At 47.7% G+C, this 23,342-nt stretch overlaps 1 protein-coding gene across 3 annotated transcripts; it reads left to right on the top strand.

The window, feature by feature from the left end:
• The first annotated feature begins 401 nt into the window (after window positions 1-401).
• Window positions 402-9,348, top strand: Dusp9 (dual specificity phosphatase 9). 3 transcript variants are annotated; one of them, XM_013125858.3, is made up of 4 exons: window positions 402-674; window positions 6,226-6,641; window positions 7,160-7,615; window positions 7,925-9,348. In XM_013125858.3, exons 2-4 carry the CDS (start codon window positions 6,269-6,271, stop codon window positions 8,248-8,250), a joined length of 1,155 nt encoding a protein of 384 aa, XP_012981312.1. In that variant the 5' UTR covers window positions 402-674; window positions 6,226-6,268; the 3' UTR covers window positions 8,251-9,348. The 3 variants fall into 3 exon arrangements, with proteins under 3 accessions (XP_012981312.1, XP_040600695.1, XP_005087012.1); XM_040744761.1 differs by lacking the exon at window positions 402-674 and adding an exon at window positions 1,243-1,659; XM_005086955.4 differs by lacking the exon at window positions 402-674 and adding an exon at window positions 5,453-5,656.
• Window positions 9,349-23,342: the final 13,994 nt, after the last annotated feature.

The raw sequence follows: 23,342 nt of genomic DNA on the forward strand, positions 1-23,342 counted from the left end.
GAGCACTTGCAGCACTGTCAGTCAGACCGTACACCCACTCTGTTGTGGGGACTGGAGGTGGCCCTGGAGGTCAAGGCATATGTCCTGTCCCTGACGGGCCCCTGCACTTCTGCTGGAAGTAGGTATGCCAATGTAGACCATTAAGCAACCACTGCCCAACCCAAAGGCAGACGAAGTCAAACCTCCCAACATACTCTGGCGCCCAAGACTGGGGTAAAGGGGTAAGCAACAGTGCTTGGGGGGGGCATGGCACCACAGGTCGCATCAATCAAGCAGAAGTCGTGGAGGGCAAGGACTTGCAGGTGGGTGGAAGGCGGGTGGGGCATGGGAGGCAGAGGGAGATGTTGGGCAGGCCTCAGCCCCTCCTTGATCCTTTCCAGCTCGATCCTTTCCAGAGCTCTGCTGGCGACATTGCCCCTCCTGGACAGGGGGCGGAGAAGACCGCCACAGGAGGGGAGGAGGCGGCTGTGGCGGAGGCGGTGATGGAGGCGGGATTTGGAGTTTCCCTCCGCAGCGGGGCGGTAGCGACTGCGGGCCCCCAAGCTCCCTGAGAGGCCGCCGCCCGGAGCTCTGGTGGCGTTTGCTGGTGGGAGCGGTGATTCTCACTGCCCGTGCTACGGAAACTTCCTGGCGGTGGACGCACAGAGCAAGGGATCAAGCTGAGGCTAGCAGAGGTGAGCAGAGCACGCGGAGCCCTACCCCACCCCCACCCCTCCTGGCTGCCTACCCCCAAGTGCGTTCCTCCACCTTGGACCCCCAAAGTCCTGCCAAACACATCCCAAAGGCCCCGAGGCATGCTGGGGAACAAGAATCTACAAGAGCCATTAGGTCTATCACTACACAAGCTTGCCACCCTACCCGTGTGCCTTCCATGTCCCCTGCCATTTCCACCAGCTGCACAGTCGTGATCACACAGGTTCCTGTACCGTACATAGCAGCAGACCCCTGTCTCACTACTCACCACTACCCCAACTCATACCAACACTATCCCAGACCCTGCCACACCCCAGTACACTCAGGTGCTGACACAGTGCCAACACATCCTGCGATGTCTGCACTAACATAGTGCTCGCTCGTGCTCAATCTCTCTCTCTCTCTCTCTCTCTCTCTCTCTCTCTCTCTCTCTCTCTCCCTCCCTCCCTCCCTCTCCCCTCTCTCTCTCTCTCTCTCTCTCTTTCTCTCTCTCTCTCTCTCACACACACACACACACACAAAATGTCCCTACCATCACAAACTTCCCATATGCCCATTGCAGACACCCACCCAAGTCCCCACAGTCCAGACACTGTTATCCACCCACTATAACACAAATGCACTCCCCAGCGGCCAATACTCCCCATTCCTCAGGCAGACATCTCCAGCATCCCCAACACCCTAACATGCAAGGAACACCTGCTAGATTGCTAGATCTTCAGCATCCTGCCCCGCCCCCATCGCAAATAGCCCTGAATACTCCCTACGCCTCTCTGAGTCCCTCCCACCACCACCCCCAACACCTGGCACACAGGCTGTAAAGGCTGCAGCATTTGGTGGCATCCCTGCCAGACTCACTAGCTTGGGACTCTCCTCCAGGTGCCTCCCTAAAAGACCTTGAGATTCCCCGGGGACTGACTTGACCTCTTCTTCTGTAAGAGATATAGAAGGCAATTGAGGCCCAAGGTATAGTACTTAGATGTGAAAGCCAAGGGGCTGACGGGGTGGGGGCGGTGGAAGGACAGGAGAGGTAGGCACTGAAATGGAGGAGGCCTAGCTGGGACCAAAAGGGTCCTGCGCATAGTGGGTTGTTTCCTTAAAAGCTTTAAGTCTGCATGCACTGTTTGTGCCCCATACTGCGTGTATGCTATGAGGAGTGCTGTGTGCATGTGTGCTTGAGCGTGTCTAAGAGGAGTGTTGTGCTCCATAGAAGGAAAAAGCAGAAACAGTACCCTCCTGGGCTCCCCAAGGCAACAATTGGTTTCATTCATTCATGCCTTCTTTCTTTCTTAACGAGCATTTCTTCTGCGAGCTCCCGGTGTGTGTGCCAGGTCCTCACTGGAGGGCTGGGGCCAGCTTGGGACCACTCATACACCCATTTCTGCCTTGGAGGAGCATCCGGTCCGGCTCAGGAAAATCATAAATCCATTTCCAGTGGAAAGTGGATTTTATGGAAAAGACATGGGATTTGGTAGAATCTCTGTCTCTGGGGGTTGTTTTTCTGACCATGTGACCTGGCCGTGATAGCTGAAATCCTACCACTGGGCCAAGCGGGAATCATGCATTTTGCTGGGGGCATTGCGGTTCTCGGGCATCTTGGGGGACCTGAGAGAGCCCGCGGCACGCGCTGGGCCTGTGGGGGGTGTTGGCCTGGCCTGTCAGAGGCTCTGGAGTGCCCAGCGGGGGAGGCAGTGGGCTCACCGCCCACCCTGCCCCTGCGGAGAGTCTTGAGCACACCTCCTGACTCTACCAGCTGAAGGGGACTAGGGGAGGCCCCCAGTGCTGCAGCCTCCCCAAACCCTGGCAGCCAGGAGAAGCGGGCGAGGGGCGGGGCCAGCGCGCAAGCTGACGCTGCTGGGGACCTGAGTGGGGGCGGATGGGGGGGACTTGGCTGGCCAAATCCTGCAGTGCGGGGGTGACAACAGGTTTCCATTTGTCCTGTTTGTTGGCACTGCGGGCGCGGCAGGCATCGCGCACTGAGCACTGACTTTGGAGAGAGTGTCCCTCATCCCCTCCCTATCTGTTACTAGGGCTGGGGCCTTACCAGCAGGGGCCTGTAACAAGGTGTAGGGGAAGTGCTCTCCAAGTGTGGGCAGGAGTAAGGCTGATTGTTAATGCCTCAGATTCCCTTTCCTTCACCATTGTAGGGTGCCTCCCTCCCATGCTCATCCCCAGGACAGTTCCTATTACTTCTTCCTGAAAGTCTACTCCAGAGAGCACACCTAGACTTCTGAGAGTACCAGTATTTATCTTTGATTGAAGATCCTCACACCAAGCACAGGGAGCCTCCAGGGTGGGATACTTTCTCTCCAGTTGTCTGCATCCATGGCCCCATGCCATCACTACCCTATCCACAACATAGATACCAGCCAGCCCTACTTACAAGTGATACGTTGCAGAACTTCTGTGTTATCTTCAGCTTCTGCCCTATCCCAAGGTCTTACCTGCAGGTACAGTTGGGCTATGGAGAAAGGACCTAGTCTGGATATGCATGGTCAGGCAGCACCAGACACACTTCTGACACTGGAGCTAGTATGTAAGGGAGGAGAAGGTAGACTGTTGAGAAAGAAAGAAATGAGCCATGCCACAGTGCTGCCTCTTTGAAGCCACTGGGAGACAGAGAAGGAAGTCTGCAGGCTTGCCCCTGAGACCAACACGGTATAGGGGCTGGGACATGAGCAGCCAGTAGAGGAGACCTGGGTTAGACTGTGTCCACGGAGCCCCATTTGCCCAGAACCCTTGAATATCAATATTGGAACTCATCCTAGAAGCAGGGACATGGTGAGGTAGGGGCTCAGTAGTCTAAGCTCACTGGTGGTTCACTGCAGTGGTGGAAAAAGGGGAAAACCTGGAGGGCCCTCTGAGGTAGCCTTCATCTTTATGGCTGACTTCTTCCCCAGCATCACTTCACGCAGTATCTCATGAGAGGAATCTTTTCAATAGGCAAAAGATGGTCTGCAGTGGTGCTAAATGTTGCTCTTTAGCAACACATTTTTCACTCCTGTTTTTTTTTTCCTTGTCTGATTCTTTTTTGTTGTTTAGGGTTTTCATTGTTCTTGTTATCGTTTTGTTTTTAGAGAGGCAGTTTGAGACAGGGTTTCTCTGTGTAGTCCTGGCTGTCCTTAAACTCACAGAGATCTAAACATCTCTGTCCCCTGAGTGGTGGGATTAGAGGTGTGCACCACTACCCCTGTCCATCTTTATTGTCTGTTTCTTTTTTCTGGTTTTTCCAGATAGGGTTTCTCTGTGTAACAACCCTGGCCATCCTGAAACTTGCTCTGTAGACCAGGCTGTCCTAGAACTCAGAGAGATCTGCCTGCCTCTGCTTCTCAGGTGCTGGGATTAAAGGCATGCACTGCCCATCCTATTCTTGTCCGGTTCTTGTTGCAAATTGTTACACACATTTCCAAAGGAGTACGACCAAAACAAAATCCCCCTCTAGGATGAGAACAGCACACTTGATTCACAGCAACCTTGCTAATACTGGGTGTTTTCATTTTGAGAACATTCTACTAATGTACAGAAACTGGGAAGCATTTCTTTATTTTTTAATTGGCTTTCTTTCCATGACTGAGCTTCAACCTTTCCCCAAATATTCTTACCCCATCACATTCCTTCCTTCAGGCAGAGTATGCAGTCCTTGAGTTCCTTACCCATTTATCTACGGGGTCTTAACCCTTTGATTATTTTGTGCGAGCTTTATCTTATCTGTTGTGTGTTTTCCTTTAACACTGTTATTTGCTTTTCTTGGGCTTTTAGCAGAGAAAGAACACATGGCCAGATGGGGCTTTTTTAGGAGCCTCCCCCTACCTCTCCTTTCATTGTCAGCACTTATCACCCCGATATCTCATTCAGTGTCTTTGCTTATTGTTAAGGTGTGTCCTGCTGGACTGGAAGACTCAGGCAAGGAGAGCCCCTGTGTGTCTTTTCTGTTCATCATCTGTCTGGTGGGCTGGTTGAAAGCCTCCAGTTTTTGTGAGCTGAATGGTGCTCTGGCATGGCAGGGTGGAGAACAAACTGAAGTTTTAGAAACTGGGACAGTGACTTCTGTAGCCACCATGGCCAGTGCAAAAGACAGAGGGAGCATAAGGATGATGACATATTGCGGTAAAACGACTTCCCTCCATGTGGATCCATCCAGGGGTTTGTGGGAAGAAGGCAATGAGGAAGAGCCAGCGAGGGCTTTTCGGATTCACCATGTGATAAGAGCACAGTTCAGAGTTGGGTGCTCAGAATTTCTGGGTACCTTTAGCCAGGCCTGTGCAAATGAAGCCCAGATGGGAATAGGGAACACAAGCGCTGCCTTGTGCCTTCAGTATTTCAGTGGCATTTCACAGTAGCCCAAATTGGATGGCTCTGGTTAGCCCATTATACAGATGGGGGCCATCTAGTTCCAGACAACGGCTGACTGACGTTAAGGGTTATTAAGTGAGTTATTTGAGGCAGTTTCTGGTTCTGGGGCCCTGGGCTTTTGTCCCCACCCCTCTTCCTGCCTCTAGGGACCAGACTGGCGCCAAGCAGGGGCAACTGCAACTGGTCCCCTGCTGGGCCCCCCGACCTGCCCTTGGCCTCTGCCCCGACCCAGTCCCGCCTGGGTGGAAGCCCTAGTTCAGCTTGCTGCTCGCAACTCCCACCCGACTGTTCGCTCTCACTGGTTGGCTGGCCTGGCCCCTATGCCCGCCCCACCGCCCCACCGCCCAGCCCCGCCCCTCCGAGCAGCTACTAAGTAGGTCCGAAGGCTGCGGCTTCCAAGGTGGAAGCTGGATCCGGCTGCCAGGAAGCAGCCAGCGCACGAGTGGCGCGAGGCTTGGCTTCCACGTGCGAGCCTGCTTCGCCACCCCGCCCTCTCCGAGCGCCAGAACCTGGGGACTCCCTCTCCAGGGACCATACCTGCGCCCTGCCCTGGCACTATCTGCGGCCAGGACGTCCACGCGCGGCCGCCTGCCTTTGGATCTCGCTCCAGGTCTCTCCTTTTGTTCTCTCCTGGGGTGGGGAGGAGTGGGGCCGAGTCAGCTCTTACAGGACTCGCCTAGGCCCATCACCTCGGTGACCCTCTTGTTCTCTGGTTCTTCCTGGCCTTAGAGAAGATCCAGACCTTGAACCCAATTTCTCCACACATCCAAAGTCGAACTTGGGGAGTGATGGAGATCTGGGCGAGTGAGAAAGTCAGAAAAGGGGTGTGGAGGGAACTGGATTTAGTCCTCCTAGAACCCCCCAAAAGTCTTCATTCAAGAGGCCGCTAGACTTTCTCCTTTCTGGGGTATGTCTCACACAAACTCCATCTAAGCGGGGCAGAGAGCAGCAACACCCCAGTGGCGGTGGCCTCGGGTGTTTTTCCTGGGGCGCCTTCCTTGGTTTTTTCACTGTGGGTGGAGCGCAAGGAGAGAAGCAGGCGATGGAGGAATGTCCCTCCAGGGACACTGGGCGCCTGCCCTCAGGACAGGGGCTGACTTCCCGTCTCCAGTAGCCTGGTCCACACTGCGGGAGCAGAGACAAACCTTCCCTCACTCGGAGCCTTGCGTCTCTCCACAGCACACGCTGCCCGACGTGCAGAAGTGCAGAACGCTGCGCACCCATGGAGAGTCTGGGTCGTTCATGCCTGTGGCTGCGGCAGGAGCTGTCGCCCCCGCGCCCCCAGCTTCTACTGCTGGACTGCCGCAGTCGGGAGTTGTACGAGTCAGCGCGCATCTGCGGGGCGCTGAGCGTGGCCCTGCCTGCCCTGATGCTGCGCCGCCTGCGGAGAGGGAGCCTGTCGGTACGCTCACTCTTGCCTGGGCCACCGCTGCAGCCTCCCCCACCCGCCCCTGTGCTCCTGTACGACCAGGGTAGTGGCCGATCCCGGCGTGGAGAGGCAGAGGCCGAAGCCCCAGAGTGGGAAGCTGACTCGGTGTTGGGCATTCTGCTCCAGAAGCTGCGGGAAGAAGGCTACCTGTCCTATTACCTACAGGGTAGGTGAGGGGCAGTGGGTTGAGAGAGGGCACAGGCTGCCTGTGGTGGCCTCAGGTCAGGAGAAGGTCTTGCGTTCCAAGGGGATTTCATAATTACTTTATCCTTGGGCAAACTCCATCGAGTTTTTAGGTTAATACTCCCTCCCAGTAACCTACCAGACAGCTTTTCGGAAGGTAGACCGCAGCATGACCTTGGGCATGTCCTTCATCCCTCCAAGCCCATTTATAAATCTGGAAAATAGGGAGAATTGACCTTAAACAACATAGTTCACAGGATGTTCCCTAGGGCTGCACCATCCAGAGAGACAGCCACAAGTGCTGAGTGAGGGTGGATGGGTGTCCATAGTACATACCACATGTGGTGCTCCAATATAGATGAAACTGCTGGCTTCTGTGTTCCCTTTCGCAATATCTGCAACCCACCTGGGCTGTTAGGATCAGCTCCCTAGCCCCAGCTAGGGATTCCTGACTGCCCAGGTGGCCATAATAGCAAGACAACCCCCCTTCTTTCCCGACAGGTGGTTTCAGCAAATTCCAGGCCGAGTGTCCTCACCTTTGTGAAACCAGTTTCAGTGGTTGTGCTGGATCAAGCCTGGCCCCAATGCCTAGCCCAGTGCCTGTGGTGGGGCTAGGTGGCCTGTGCTTGGGCTCTGATATCTCTGATGCAGAGTCTGAGGCCGACCGCGACTCCATGAGCTGTGGCCTAGATTCGGAGAGTACCACGTCCCCTCCAGCTGGGCTGCTACCACCCTTCCCAGTCCAGATCCTGCCCAATCTCTACCTAGGCAGTGCCCGAGATTCAGCCAACTTGGAGAGCCTGGCCAAACTTGGCATCCGCTATATTCTCAATGTCACCCCCAACCTACCTAACCTCTTTGAGAAGAATGGTGACTTCCACTACAAGCAGATCCCCATCTCTGACCACTGGAGCCAGAATCTGTCCCAGTTCTTTCCAGAGGCCATTGCATTCATTGGTGAGTCCTCCCTATCCTCCCTGTCTTCTCTTTCTACCTGCCCCCACCCACTAGACTGACCCCTGGTCTCTCCTGCTCCTCACCCTCTCCTGTAAGGGAATTCTTACCCAGCTTAGCTACCCTTCCCAGAGCCTACAAGGCACTTGGGTAGGTGGGAGTAGAGCTCAGGTCAGCTGCCAATGAAACCTCCCAGATATGGCCTAGGTGGGGTGGGGAGACTGTGATGGTCCCCCCCCCAATTCACTTGGTTTTGGCCTCATTCATACTGATTCTTGCCTTGGGGGCCATGTTTCTGTCTGCTCTACCTAGATGAGGCCTTGTCCCAGAACTGTGGGGTGCTCGTCCACTGCCTGGCAGGAGTCAGCCGCTCTGTCACTGTCACCGTGGCCTACCTCATGCAGAAGCTCCATCTCTCACTCAATGATGCCTATGATTTGGTCAAGCGGAAGAAGTCTAACATCTCACCCAACTTCAACTTCATGGGGCAGCTGCTAGACTTTGAGCGAAGCCTGCGCCTGGAGGAGAGGCGCTCTGGGGGGCAGGGCAGTGGGGGACCAGAATCCACTGTCTCAGACCCACCTTCTTTCTTTACTACCCCTACCAGCGATGGGGTCTTTGAGCTGGACCCCACATAAAACCATGTGGGGTAACTAGGCTGGTCCCTACCTATGACCCATGTATTAGCAGGGATGGGATACAGCCATAATCGGGGAGGGGGGAGGGGAAGCTCAATACCTCAAGCGGGGATGGTGGAGCAAGGCTGGAACAGAGCAGACACCTGCCCTACCCCGATTCTATTACACGTGCCTATGGGTGGTTCCGTGGATATGGGCTGACCTGCACTGCTTTAGGGCAGGACCACGCTCCAGAACCTGCCTCTTCTGCGACTGTTACTTTATTCTTTCGGGGTGGGAGTGGGGCTTCCTATCCAAGAGACCATTCCAGACTGCTGCCTGCTGCCTGGGCTTTGTCCCTTCTTGCTGTTTTCTCTTCAGGAAGATTGTATCACACTTTGCCACAGGGACCTGCTCTTCCCTGTCCCCAAATGGCCGCCTGTGGGAAAAGGTCTCACAACTTTCACTGGTGTAGTTTCCTTCCTGCCTCTCCGGCTAGGGCTTAGATCTCTTAGGGCTCTGGGATATGGACCCAAAGACGCAATGGCTGCTCTCAGCATCCACAGGGGCAGCCTCTCTGGGTGGCTTTTTGCTGGGCAGTGTCACATGGGAGGGCATGGGCCTGGGAGCCAATCGGCAGGATCCCAGCCACACATCTGGTGCCCCGACTGTTTCTTCCCTCCTCCCCCAGATGTCTTGACAGAATCACTGAGACTCTTTGTGACTGAGGGTGGTCAAACTGCCACTGGAGGAGATGGGGGTCTCAGAGTGAGAGCTGAGGGGGAGGGAGGGAAGGATGAAGGCCTCAATTTTGCTGCTGTGTGTCTCACACAGCCGGTGTTGGTTTGGGGGGCAGGGAAGGGACCAAGCTGCAGACACACACATGGTCTTTCATTGCAGTCCACACCCCTTTGTAAACAGTGTGTATGTGTGTGTGTGTGAGTGTTCACACATGCACACTAGTCTACTCACACATTCAGCCTGGGGCTGGCAGTACCTGTGGCAGCAGAACCATCTTGTCTTAGAACCTGGAGACGGTTGTGCTTATTTGTTTTTGTAATCCACTTCATAATCGCTTTCTTTAATTGTTCCTCCTGAATAAACGGTTTATTTAAGATACTGAACAGAGAGTGCTGCTTCCTGGGCTCCTTGGGGAAGGGAGGGAGAGGAAGTCTGCCCTTCACCCATTCATAGTTTTTCATCTATGTACACTGCCTATGGGCTACCTGGCCCATACTTTAGGGACGGGGATAAACAATAAGCTAAACATGATGAACCTGCATGTTTGGAGCTGCATTCCCAGAGGGGAATGAGACACTGTGTGGGCCACAATCATAAAGGAATCAAATACCCCAAATCAGTCATGAAGGTGCAAGTGACCCTGAAGTCCTGAGTAAAAGTAGGCTGTCTACTATATTGAGGGTGACTAGGACTTCAACAGGGGAAAGACATGGGCTGGGTGTATCATACAGTGTGGAATCAAGGGTACAAAAGCCTAGGCGAGGTCAGGAGAGCCGTGGGACCGGTGTGCACTTGGGCCATCTGCAATGTTAGGCAGAGCCTACATCATCTAAGTTTCAGGTAGGGCTCTTCTGCTCAACACTGCACTACAGCTGGCAGAACTGGGAATCTATGTTTCCAAAGTTTAGAGAGAGAACAGAAAGGAAGAGCAGCAGAGTATGTATAGGGGAGAAAGTAATGGAGGCTAAGTTGTTTCAGTCAGGTTTCCAGTCAGCACAGGAATACCTGAGGCAATATGCTTACAGAGAGAGAAGATTGATTTTTTTTGCTCACATTTCAGAGTTCCAGGCCATGGTTGGTTAGGCAGCACCCAGTGGTGGAAGTATATAGTGAAACATGATTGGACACATCATGACCAAGAGGAAAAAGGGAGGAAAAGGAAGGGACTGGGGCCCCCCAAGACCCCATCTCAAACTAAAGATACATCCCCTCCCCCAGTAGCACTGCCTGATGGCCTACACCCTTAAATGTGGACTTTTGAGAGATATTCAACATTCCAACTGCAGCAATGGACTTAGAAACAACAAGATGTTCAGGTAGCACTCCCAGTCCAAAAACCCTGAAATGTGGATGAAATTTAAAGCCCTGTGACCAGTCACTTGGTGGTAGCGCACACCTTTATTCCCAGCACTCAGGAGGTAGAGGCAGGCGAATCTCTGTGACTTTGAGGCCAGCCTGTTCTACAAAGCTACACAGACAAACCCTTGTCTCGAAAAACCAAAAACCAAAACAAAACAAAAACCCTATGACCAAATGGCTGAGCTGGTGAGAAAATAAGAGAAAAACTCTGAGGGAAAAAACAAAAAACAATGAGGACCTTCCAGTCCAAAACTGCCTGGGGCATAGCCTAGGACTAGGAGCCAGGAGCCTCCACAGGAATGCAGCCCTCCCATACCTGTTGGTGTTTAAAACTATGATAACCCCTTTCTTTCTGGCAGAGTCCCATGTAGCCTAGGCTGGCTTCAAATGAATTCATTGTGAGGCTGAAGAATTTAAATTCCTGATCCTCCTGCTTCTACCTCCCAAGTACCATAATTGCAGGCAAGTTATACCACCACACTAGGCAAAGTGTTACTCTAAGTCACTAAATTTAGGGTAGTTTGTGACAACAGCAAACAAATACAATAGATGACCTTGAAAATACCCCTACAGAAATAAATTAGGATTTGGGTCAAAGTGGAATGAAAAAAATATCACCCCTTGAGAATTTCTTGCCACAAGCTGAAAATGACATTCTGAATGGCCTAGGTATGAAGTCATGTATGTTCCCCAGCATGTCTCTGGGAAGAACACAGGTACTGATGGGGTTGCTGGGAAGCTCTGAACACGCCTTGAATGTATATCTGGTTCTCATAAACAGACTGGACTTCAATTATGATGGACTAGTAAAAATAGCACAGTTGGAGCTGGAGAGGTGCCTCAGGGGTTAAGAACACTTGTTACTCTTGGAAAGGATGAGAGTTGGGTTCCTAGCACCCAAATGGTGGCTCATAACAATCTGGAAATCCAGTTCCAAGGAATTTGGTGTCCTCTTTTGGCTTCCACATGTACTGCACACATATGTTACATGGACATACACACAGGAAAAATAGTCATAAAAATAAAATAATAAAATAGCAAAGTTTAAGCTGAGTATGTTGACACACACCTGCAATTCTGGCATTGGGAGATAGGGTCAGGAGGATTATTAGGAGTACAAGGCCATCTTGTGCCTTGTCAAAGAACTACTGACCACTAAGGAATGCTGGAGTAGGAGAAATACTCTTCCCCAGGGAAGAACACACCATTTGGTTATTCAATACCAAATTACCAGCCCTGAAAACATACATACGAGTAACATTACACAGACTGAGCAGATTATATTTAGAAATGTGTGTGTGTGTGTGTGTGTGTGTGTAACAACAATTCATACAAAAAGAAGCCATGCATTTGAAAGAGAGCAAGGAGTGGTTTGTGAGAGGATTTGGAGGAAGGAAAGGGAAGGGAAAAATAACGCAATTATAATATCGAAAAATAAAAGAAATATTTTTAAAAGACAATGGCTGAAATTTTTCCACTTTTGAAAGACTCTTTGGGGAAGTTGCTAAGTATCCCCATTCTCTGTCTTCCCCTTTACCATTTTATAAATAAAATATCCAAAGGTGAATAGAGTATAAACATCCCACATCTACTTTTTCTGGTAGCACTTTAGCATTGTGTGTGTGTGTGTTCTTTTCTGTGAAGATGCACATAGAGGCTAGAGAACAACCTCAGATGTCAATAATTCCTGAAGTGTTGTCCGCCATGCTTTTTGAGACAAGATTTCTTTCTGGCTTGGAGCTCACCAAGAAGGATACTCTTACTACCCAATAAACCCCAGCAATCTGCCTGTCTCTGCCTCCCCAGGTCTGGATTAACAGCATGAGCTATCACATCTAAGTTTTTAATGTGAATTCTAGGATACTGAATTCAAGACTTTCTGGTTGAAAGGAAAGCACTTTACTGAGCCATCTTCCCAGTCCAGCATTTTTAGCATTGTATTTATTTATTTGCTTGCTTCTTTTGGTTTGGTTTTTCGAGACAGAGTTTGTATCCCTGGCTGTCCTGGAACTCACTCTGTAGACCAGGCTGGCCTCGAACTCACAGAGATCCACCTGACTCTGCCTCCCGAGTGCTGGGATTAAAGGTGTTCACCACCACTACGTGGCACACTTTAGCATTTTAATCAGTTATTTAAAATTCCTAGTCTGATAAATCCAACTTTCCTGCCCTATGTGACTTTGGTTCTGGTACCCACTTTGCCTTATATTTTAGTATGCCTTGAAGGTATCTTGTTGAGAGTTGAACATGATGTATCCGGGGAAAGAAATCACTATAACAGTTGCCTGTAATGTGGCAGCAAAGTGGCAGGGAGAGGCCATGTTCTATAGTGCACTGTTTGGGGAAACCTGTGCCTCTGGCCTGTGCTCCTCAGATTCTGACTACTCAAAGGTAAAGCAGTATGACTACAGGGGACTAGAGCTGGGAACTCCCTTTCCCCACCCACCTACCCCTGCCATGAGGGCCCAGCTGGGCAGACCCTGCCTCAGGAGCTTCTCTTGAGGAAAGGACTTGTTAATAAAATTCTCTGAATACATTTTAAATGCCTAGGCTCTCTTTCCCTGCCAGAAGCATGAACTTGTTCTTTGTGTGAGTCCTAGTAGGTTTATAAAGAGAAAGTTCCTAAGAGCGTGCAAATCTGCAAGTTTTGATTGTCTGGTCTTTCCACTCCAACCCTCTGCAATTCAGCAATTTCCATGAAACAAGTCTTCAATGGTCCTGGGTGACTCACAGGTTCCTTGGGTTCCTGTGTGTTCCTGTCCCACTCCAACCTGGTATGGATAGCTGATAAATTTGGAGGAGTGCTTCATTTTCAGCTGCTTTGACTTTGTTTAGGATGACAATGATTTCTCAGCTCCTTTTGCATTGAACCACACACTAGTTTCCTAGGGCAACTTCTAGAATGAATAGAGTACACTGATTCCAAACTAGAAAAGGAAAACATGAAATGATGAAGGGGAAAAAATCTCTATTAATTCAGAAGTCAAGAGAGAAATGAAGAAACAGAAACACTTAAATAAGCAGAAAATGTAATATAAGATGACCCGTGGGAACCAGGTGGTGGTAGCACACGCCTTCAGTCCCAGCACTCAGAGGCAGAGGCAGGCAGATCTCTGTGAGTTCGAGACCAGCCTGGTCTATAGAACTAGTTCCAGGACAGCCTCCAAAGCCACAGAGAAACCCTGTCTCAAAAAAAAGATGACCCCTGGGACATTAAGCATTCAAGGTGTGTAATTAGAGATATGAAGAACGAAAACGAGAAACAGGCTGTTGCTGGGGGAGATCAAAATAAGCATCTATTCATCCCCAGACAACATATCAAATAAACAATTCTACTCAACTCTAGCTTAGTGAACCAATACGTTTATTGGGGGTACTTACAGGAGCATTGGTGAGGAGTTACTTAAAAGAGCACGATGACTCAAAGGCAGCTGCATCTCAGTGTGGGCAAACAACTTATGAAAGTTCCATCTCTGGAGCTCCCTGAACAACTTACAGGTTGCTTAGCCTACTGGAGAGTCTCTCCTCAGATACTGTTTGTTGCTGAGGCTAGAGAGATATTAGTGGGTAACTCTTGTAGAGGACCTGGGTTAAGCTCCCAGAATCCACATCAGTCAGCTCACAACCACCTGTAACTTCAGTTACAGGGGATCCAATGCACTCTTCTGACCTGCAATGACACCTTCATGCACATGGTGCCCATACATACACTCAATACATACACATACACATAAAATAAAAGTAAAAAAATAAATCTTTGGAGTGGGAGAAAAGAATTTGCATACTGCTTATATAATCTTGGGAAGGGGCCATGTAAATCTTGTTTCAGGAGCTTCCTGGACTTTCTAAGTTTTGTGAACTTCCTGAGCCTTGTAAGCTATCTTAGTCCTCTTGAAGGGAGTGTTTCTATTGGGAAGAAATACCTACATTGCACAGGCAGAATAAATATTTGAAAAAACAAAGATTAAATACCCTTGCCTAATGGTGGCAATAACGCACACCTTTAATCCCAGCACTCAGGAGGTAGAGGCAGGAAGATCTCTGTGAATTCAAGGCCAGCCTGGTCTACACAGTGAGTTCCAGGACAGCCAAGACTGTTACATAGAGAAACGCTGTCTCCAAAACATACTTTCAAAGTTTTATGAAAAAAAAATTATTTAGACGCGAGAAATTCAATGAACCCTACTAAGAAAACCGGAATATTAGTTGATGTGTTAATACAAAGACATACCTCACACAGGCTACTAATGAGGAAAAGAGGTGAATTTACCCAGGCATCAGCCTGGGAATCCAGCATGGGACTGATCAAGCCCCCCTGAATGTGAGTGTCAGTAAGGAGGCCTAGGTAATCTATTGATCAGTAGTACCCATCCCAAGTATACACACGGACTTTGGACTCCCATCCGACAATGTGAGGTGCACTCTCACCCTGAACTCTTGGGGAAGGGTCTAGGCCCTGCCCTATATGAAATGACAGACTATGGACACCCCCATGGAGGGCCTCACCCTCCCTGGGGAAATGAGGGGATAATGAGGGGTTGGGGGGAGGGCACGGGAGGAGGGGAGGGAAAGGGAGAGGGACCTGGAACTGACTTGTGAAGCAACCTTGTTTCTTATCTAAATTTAAACTGAAAAATAAATAAAAAAGGAGGTGAATTTAGGTCACAGTTTTAGAAGTTTAGTAGAAAGAACATAGACAAGACTCTGAAGCAAGGGCCACCACTTAGCTGCATCAGCTTAGAGTATAGATAGCAATTGCACAAGTCCCAGGAACAAGTAACTGTCACATTCCAAGACAGAAACAGAGAGGCTGTGGGGAACTCAAGGGGTCACATAGAACTACTTCTCAGGAGCATATACCAAATGACCTAAGGACCTCTCACAGGCTCTATTTCTTAAAGGGTTCCATCAACTTCCAGTCCTGCCACTATGGAGTCCAGGTCTTTTATCACATAAAGCTTTGATGGAGACACCATAAAACTCTATCCCAATCGTAGCAAATGCAAAGAAAGCTGCTCATAGCTACATCACAGTCACTGTTTAAAGACAAACATACACAAATTGAAAACGTAGCAAGAGAAAAATGACCCACAAAGACAATTTAGCCTCTGACTTCTGGTCAGAAACAATATAGGTCAGAAGGCAGTGAGTGATATATTCAGGCTACACCCAAACAAACAATATTATTTGTTTGTTCACACCCATCTTTAAAAGGTAAAGATTTGGGGTGTAGATGTAGCTCAGTTGGTAGAGTGTATGTCTAGCAAGCACAGAGTTCTGAGTTTCATTCTCAACACTGCATAAAACCATTCTCTAAAATATATTTCCAATTTTCCCAAAGATTTTATTTTGTTCTTATTTATGTATATGTGTGGAAAATATATGTGAGTGCCCATGAAACCAGAAGAGGATTTCTGATTCCCTGGTATTTTATTATAACAGGTGTCCCTTCTCAGGCTCAAGTCAATATTCCAGCTAGTTTAGGGGTTTAGCAAGGACATTATTCATGACTTGCTGCCACTCAGCTTCTCATTATGTCCTCACCTGGCATCTCTTCAGCATGTGCCTGTGGAGAAAGAGAAAATGAGGTCTCTTGGTGTCTCTTATAAGGACCCTAATTTTATCAGATAGGGGGCCTATCCTGATGATTTTAATTACTTCCTTGGAGGCCCAGCTTCTAAGTACAGTCCCATGAGAACTGGAGTTTTAACATGTGAATTGGGAATGAACCCTTTGAGTCCATTACAATCTACAGGTTATCTGAAGATTTAATGGTATCTCTATCAAAACCTCAGTTGCTTTTTTTTTTTTTTTTGCAGAAATTGACAAATTGGCGTAACGCCTCACCTATGTTTCTGTTGGTGCCTTATTTGGAGTGAATATATGTTCATCTACATGAACATTCACATACATGCACCACATAAACATACATACACACACTGTTCTATAACAATTTCATCTCACTTGAAACTCCATCTTGGAAGGGAACTTGTTAGGACTCAAGAAGTTGTAAAAAGGAGGCGCTTCCTTAAGACTTAGGAAGTAAACAATTCAGGAATCTCAAAAGATCCCTGAAACTCACTATATTTACAAGGCCCCTCCATTTCCAATGTTATATAATAAATAAGAGTACTCCTGAGGAAAATTCTATCTCAACAGTTGCTGCCTGAAACTTGTGCAGAGATGTCTACAGTTCTTACTTTCATCAGTTGTCACCCATGCTGGAGTGGCTTTTGGTGATGCAGCTGTCTTTGAGTGCTCCATGTTCCTGAAAGTGATCCTTCATCCATATTCTTATAAGAGACCCCAATAAACTCATTAGTTCATTAAGTTGAATTTTAGTGTATGTTTGCTTTGGTCTATCATCAGTTCCCAGCCTTGGGAGAATAGACATTTGATCACATGTCCCAAGGAAAAAGTGTCATACAACACAGACATGCACACATGTGGATATGTGCATATATGTGTACACACATGTACATACATACATACATACACACAGAAATTGGACCCTAAACTAAGGTGGTATACAAAAATCAACTCAAAATATATCAAAGACCTGAATGCAGAAGTTAAACTACAAGGGTTTACAATTTCTAAAGGAGAAAGAACTCAAGTTGCTATCAAGTTACCCATGCTCATTGTAAGTAACCCCTCACCTATGCTTCTGTAAGTAATGCCTCACCTATGTTCCTATAAGTAACACCAATTAACCTTACTGATCCCATTTGTGAAATATTTTTTGGTCTGTTGGTGCTTTATTTGGAGTAAATACATGTTTATCCACATCTTCTCAAAAAGTTAATACAACAACCCCTTAAAAGAAAATATGACCATCAATTTTGTGATCAGGATTAAACAATAGTTCTTTACACATAACACTATTGCATAGTTGTGTCCTCCAATTTGAAATATGCACTCCTGGAGAGAAGAGAGAAGCTCATGTAACTTACCAGATTCAGGAAAATAAGGACATTTCTAAGGTTCTGAAAGCTCAAAAATTTACAAGATTCTTTCCCCAAGGTTAAGAAAGCAGTAAACAACTCTAGGCCGAGCTGCCAGCAAACTGTGCAGGAAGCTCCAGAGATGAAGCTTTCATGAGTCATCATCCATGCTGGGATGGGCTGTATAGAGATACAGCTGTCATTGAGTCACCCATGCTCCTGTAAGTAACCCTTCACCTGTGCTCCTGTAAGTATCACCGGTAAACTAAGCAGTTCACTGAACTACAGTTGAGTGCAATCATTTCTTTAGTCTGTCATCAGTGCTTCATCTGAGATGAACAGACACTTGTTCATATCTCCCCAGGAAAAGTCACATAACATACAGGAAACCAAAGAAAACTATTGGAATTTATCACAAGTTTAAAGCATTTGTGAACCAACAACTAAAAAGGCAGCCCACAGAGTGGGAGAAAACACAAACTGCGTATCTGATAAGGATCTACTAACTAGAAAAAAAATAAAAAACTCAAAATAATGAACAAGTAAAGGATCAAAAGTGCAAGGCTCGGTAGGTTCACTTACATAACAAGTTCTAGCCAGTTTGTCTGACAGAAGACCCTGTCTCAAGCACACACACACACACACACACACACACACACACACACACACACGCTGTCTAATAAGTATGTGAAAAGATGTGTAACATCATTGATCACAAGAGAAATGCAAACAGAAGCTATGAAATACCCTTTAATGACTCTAAAAGAAAATCACAGGCAATAGCAAGTGTGGGCAATAAGATGGAGAAGTGAGAATACTTCTGCTATGCAAAAATGGTATGTCTGCTTTGGAAAACAGCCTGCCATCTCCTTAAAACATAAAACATAGAGTCTCCATATGTCTCAGTATTTCCTTTTCTAGGTCTACATTCAAGACAGTTGAAGCAGTTAGGGTAGTGCATGCCTATAATCCCAGTACTGGGAAGGCTGAGGCAGCATCAAGTAGTGAATCCCAGGCCATCCTGAAGACCTTATCTCAAAAAAGAATGGATAATGGAAAATATGTTCACCCAAAATCTTCTACACAAATGTTCATAGCAGCATCATCCACAATATGTAAAATGCAGAAATAACCCAAACATCTATTAATGGATAAACAGAATGTGACTGAATCATAAATGGAATATTATTCAACTGTTTAAAAAATTGATGAAGTATACTACATACTACAATGAAACATTATGCTAAGGCTAAGCAACCAGACACTGAAGCATATATATGGAATGAGTATATTTATTTGAAATTCTGGAGTAAAGCAAATCCACAGAAACAGGGGCTAAGGCAGAGTGACTGCTAATGGGTACAGGGTTTTCTTTTGTACTAATGAAATTTTTTTGGAGTTTGGCAATGTCAATGGTTGTGAAACTCATTGAACTGATATTGGAGCTGAGAATGAAGCAATATTTCATGAATCCCAGGCTGCTCTTGAAATTGCCATATAATCCAGAAAAAACCTTGAACTCTTGACCTTCTGCCTCCACCTGCTGAGTACTGGGATTACAGGCCTATGGCACCATGCGTACTCAAATGTTACACTTTAAAGAGTGAATTTTGTGCGGTGTGAATTCTATTCCAAAAAGTACTTTTTATTTTTAGACAGGGTCTCCATGTATAGACCTGGCTGGTTGAAACTCACTCTGTAGACAAGGCTGACCTCAAACTCATGTAGATCTGCCTGCCTCTGCTCTGAGTGTTGCAATTAAAAAGCTGCACCACCACACTCAGGTTTTTAAAGATTTGTTTTACTTTATGTATATGAGTATTTTGTCCTCATATATGTTTGTGTACTATATACATGCCTCATGCTCTTGGAGGCCAGAAGAGGATGTTGGAGTTACTGATGGTTGTGAATCAGTTGTGGGTGCTGGAAATTGAGCCTGTGTCCTCTGCAAGAGCAGTAAGTTCTCTTAACTACTTAGCAATCTCTCCAGCCCAATAAAAATTTTAATCTTGGAAAGAAAATAATTTTTAAGTAATAGAATATTAACAAAAAGTAGTAGTTGCCATATTAACTTTGACAAAGTAGATTTTAAGGCAAAGGAGATCTTAGTACTGCATTTTTAATAAAGTACAGAACAAATCTGAAATGTGGCACTGAAAAGTGCATAAAGCAGAAAACCAAAGAACTGCAAGGACATTTGGGAGGGATGGTTCAGTACTTAAGAGCACTGACTGTTTTTGATCTTCTACAGGACCCAGGTTCAATTCTTATGGTGGCTAACAACTGTCTGTAACTCTAGCTCCAATGGATCTTTTGCTCCTTCTTTCTGGCCTCTGGGAGCACCAAGCATACACACGGTGCAAACATGCAGGCTGGCAAACACTTATACACATAAAATAATTTTTAAAAAATTTAAATACCAGCAAGGAGAATCTGGCAAAAAGCACTTGGTCTCTGCTCAGAGAATCATTCAAGATACAATACAGCTCCCTGGAAACAGTGAAGGAGGAGACCTAAGGATGAGGTTGTAATTTTGATCAAAATAGCCAGATAAGTTTGAAAATACTGAAAAGTATGGCTCAGTTTGTGAAAGCCCTAGCCATAAAAGTCTGAAAACCTGAGTCTGATCCCCAGAACACATAAAGTGCTCACCTAGGGTTAGACATGGAGACCTGAGGCCTGGCTAAAGCTAGGCTTGTGTAGAGAATGTGGATGCAACATGTCCTTCGGACGTATGCCTGGCAGGAAGGAACTTATGGGCTATGTTGCCAACTCAGTCACTCTCTGTCCAAGTGACCTTCATCCCTAGCTCTTTCCTGGTTCTTGACTTAGCCATGACCTACTCCTGCCCTTCCCCTGACAGCTCACCTCCACTGAGTCCCACTTCAGCTAAAGGTTTTCTGTGTCATGTGAGACCAGAAGTGTTTGTCTCCCAGTCACCATTTCTTTTTTTTCCGAGACAGGGTTTCTCTGTATTGTTTTGGAGGCTGTCCTGGAATCGGCTCTGTAGACCAGGCTGGCCTGGAACTCACAGAGATCCGCCTGCCTCTGCCTCCCGAGTGCTGGGATTAAAGGCGTGCGCCACCAACGCCCAGCTTCCCAGTCACCATTTCTACTCCACTTCTGGGCCATTCTTCACTCTGAACTCTAGAGGGGTCTTTGTAGGGCCCAGATCTTTTCCCCCACCCCTAACACCATAGGAAGATTTCCCTGGTCTCTAACACGACATTAAATGAAGTCACAGAGAATGGTAACAATTACATAAAATCCTTTAAAGACAAAACTGAAATCTAGCCTGGTATTCTCTCTCCTTGGAAACATTGACAAGAGGATGTTGGAGAAAACTCTCCCTTTCTTCAGTCACCCAGTCCTTATGTCCCAAGCAAGCCTCCTCCTTCACATAGAAACAGGCAGGATAATTCAAGATGAGATAACAGTTTTCAGATTTTCACTCTGCCACAGACTGTGTGGCCTTGGTTTAGTTACTTAGTGTCTCTATGCTTCAATTTCCCCCACATTAATGGTAAAGGTGATGATAATGACAGCGGCCACCTCATCCACAGGTGAGCTTTAAGTGACTATACATTAAGCTTTCCAAAGCCTGATATAAGTGCCTAATAAAGAGTCATTGTCAGCTTTCTCTTTATTATGAGAAAGAAGACTCTCATAAATATCATCAATAAAGCTAGATACATATTTGTTACGAGAAGCGTGAACAGCAAGTTGCTTTTTCCCTACTTTTGGATCCCTCAGGCATCTTGAACTTACCATATCCAATAGTGATCTCATTACCCCTCCCACAAAGCCATCCCTATTGAATCTTTCTCCAGACCTGTTGCCAGGGCCATCTGCCCAACTTTTGAAGATCTCCTATCTCAGGCTAGGGTTGAGATTCAGTTTGTAGAGTGATTGCCTTGCATGTGTTAAACCCTGGGTTGGATCCCAGCACCACATTACACACTCGTAATTCCAACACTCAGGAAGCATAAGACTGAGGATCAGAAGTTGAAGTCCATCCATGGCCACATAGCAAGTTTGAGGCCAGTCGAGTCTACTGCATGAGACTTAGTCTAAAAATAACAACAAAACTAGCTCCTATCTGTCACCTGTATATCCCTACAAGTTGAGGTCCTCTGAAACCTCTGCCATTCACATTTCTTCCAAGAGAGAGTTTGGCCAAGATCTGAGGAGGCAATGTTTTCTTGTGAAAGCTACAAGAGGTACCACTGAATTCCTGTCTGTCCCTGAAAGACTGAACCCAGCTCCTTATTCACAGCACCTGACTTTTACAGGAATTTCAATCCCAGATCTCACCCCAAACTGGACAAGAATGCTGCTTGCTTGTGGAGAACACATCAGTAGTGCCCTTGCTCATAGGCTGTCCCCTTCCAGGTTTGGGTATGGCACCTTCCTCTGTTGACCAGCCTCAGTGCCTGAGCCTGCAATGAAATCTTAGCACCACTACCTTCCAGTAACAGGCAAAGGAGACAAGCAGTTCCTCTGCCAGGTGATCTAAAGCTCTCCTCTCACAAGCTGCCTTCCTCTAATGTGAAGATCTGAGAAGGATGAAGGACATGCTGCTTCTGTATGACCCAGTGGTGTCCCTGGTACTCCACTCCGACATGATCAGGATGAACCTCTCTCCCCAGTTCATATTTATTTAGGGCAGGATGTAGGGTGCTGGCAGGCAATGAATGGATTTGAGACACTGCCACGGGTACTAAGGAACAAGAAGTGCCTTATAGATGTCTAAACATGTGTCTGTGGCATCCCCTGCTGGTGGTAAGGACATACTGCATCCTGTGTCAAGGCCATTGTGTCAAGGGGGCAGAAGTGGCCTAGCCCTATGCCTAGTCTGGAAGAGAAACAGCTGACTTTTTCTGGAAGGGTAGCTTGATGCTTATGCTCAGGGCTCCCAGAGTAGTTAGGAGAATACTTTTCCTGTACAGTCATCCTCATAAAACCACCCTCTTCACCCACTAAGAGCCTCCCCTTGGAGTGTAGAAGTCCAATTAGTACTGCATCAACAGAATAAGAATGGGTGGGTGTCATGAGTGACTGAGGGAAGAGATGAGATGCAGGTGCAGTCAAAAAGACACTGGCAAGGTGACCAAAAGACAATGAAGTCTCAGGACAGGTCATTGGAGGTGAGTGAATCAAGCTGCTGAGACTCATTATTGTATCAGACATCCAAGGTTTCCCTCCAGTGACCCCATGGGGAGGGGAACATCAGGATACTGGGCAAGCATGTCAGAGATACATGGCCCAAAGTATGAAGCACATAATAACCTGGAGTGACCATGAAGACAGTGGGGGAAGCTGCTCACTTGCTTCCCAACCTCCTGGCTTCAGTCCTGAAACCCAGAGTAACCTCTGCCCCAGAAACCCAGGCCAGATTTGTCTTACTTCTCAGTACCTCCCTTTGGATTCCAAAAATTTGACAAGATGAGACTTCTTACACACACATCCCATTCAGGTTCTGTCATCCAGCTCACATACTGCAAAGGGAGAAAGAGGAAGCAGAGCCTTCTCCAAACTCTGGCTGGCTGAGGCCCACCCCTGACTGGGCCCAACAAGGCAGGCTTCTGGAGCCCACTGAGAAGTGGGGCTAGGGCCACTAGAGCCAGAGGACAGCTCATCACACCAGAAGCACCAGCAAAGGAAAGTATCCTGAATTCTGGTCACCTTCCCTACAGGCTCGACCCCTTTCCAGCCCAGGAATCTATATAGCCATTGGGATTTTGAGCAGAAGTTGCTGCTGGTGAATTATGTCTCCTGCCATCGCCCCCTGTTGGCAGCCCAGTAGACCTTGCTGGCATTCATTTTCTATCAGACCCAGGGCAACCAAGCAGCCAGGCAACCTCTTGCTGGCAGCACTCTGGGGACAGAATCAGGAAGTCCTTGAACAACCCAGAGTACCTATGCCATGATCCCAGCAAAGAGAGGAACAGGAGGCAGAGTACAAGACGCACTGCAGATCCACTGGCAGTAGACTTGCTTCCTTCATGTCCTTCCTTGAGGTGACCCACAATCCCACACTCATCCCAGACTCAGTTCAGCACCAAGGCA

The sequence above is a fragment of the Mesocricetus auratus genome, unplaced genomic scaffold, assembly GCF_017639785.1.
Source record: "Mesocricetus auratus isolate SY011 unplaced genomic scaffold, BCM_Maur_2.0 Super-Scaffold_100003, whole genome shotgun sequence".
Taxonomy (NCBI): domain Eukaryota; kingdom Metazoa; phylum Chordata; class Mammalia; order Rodentia; family Cricetidae; genus Mesocricetus; species Mesocricetus auratus.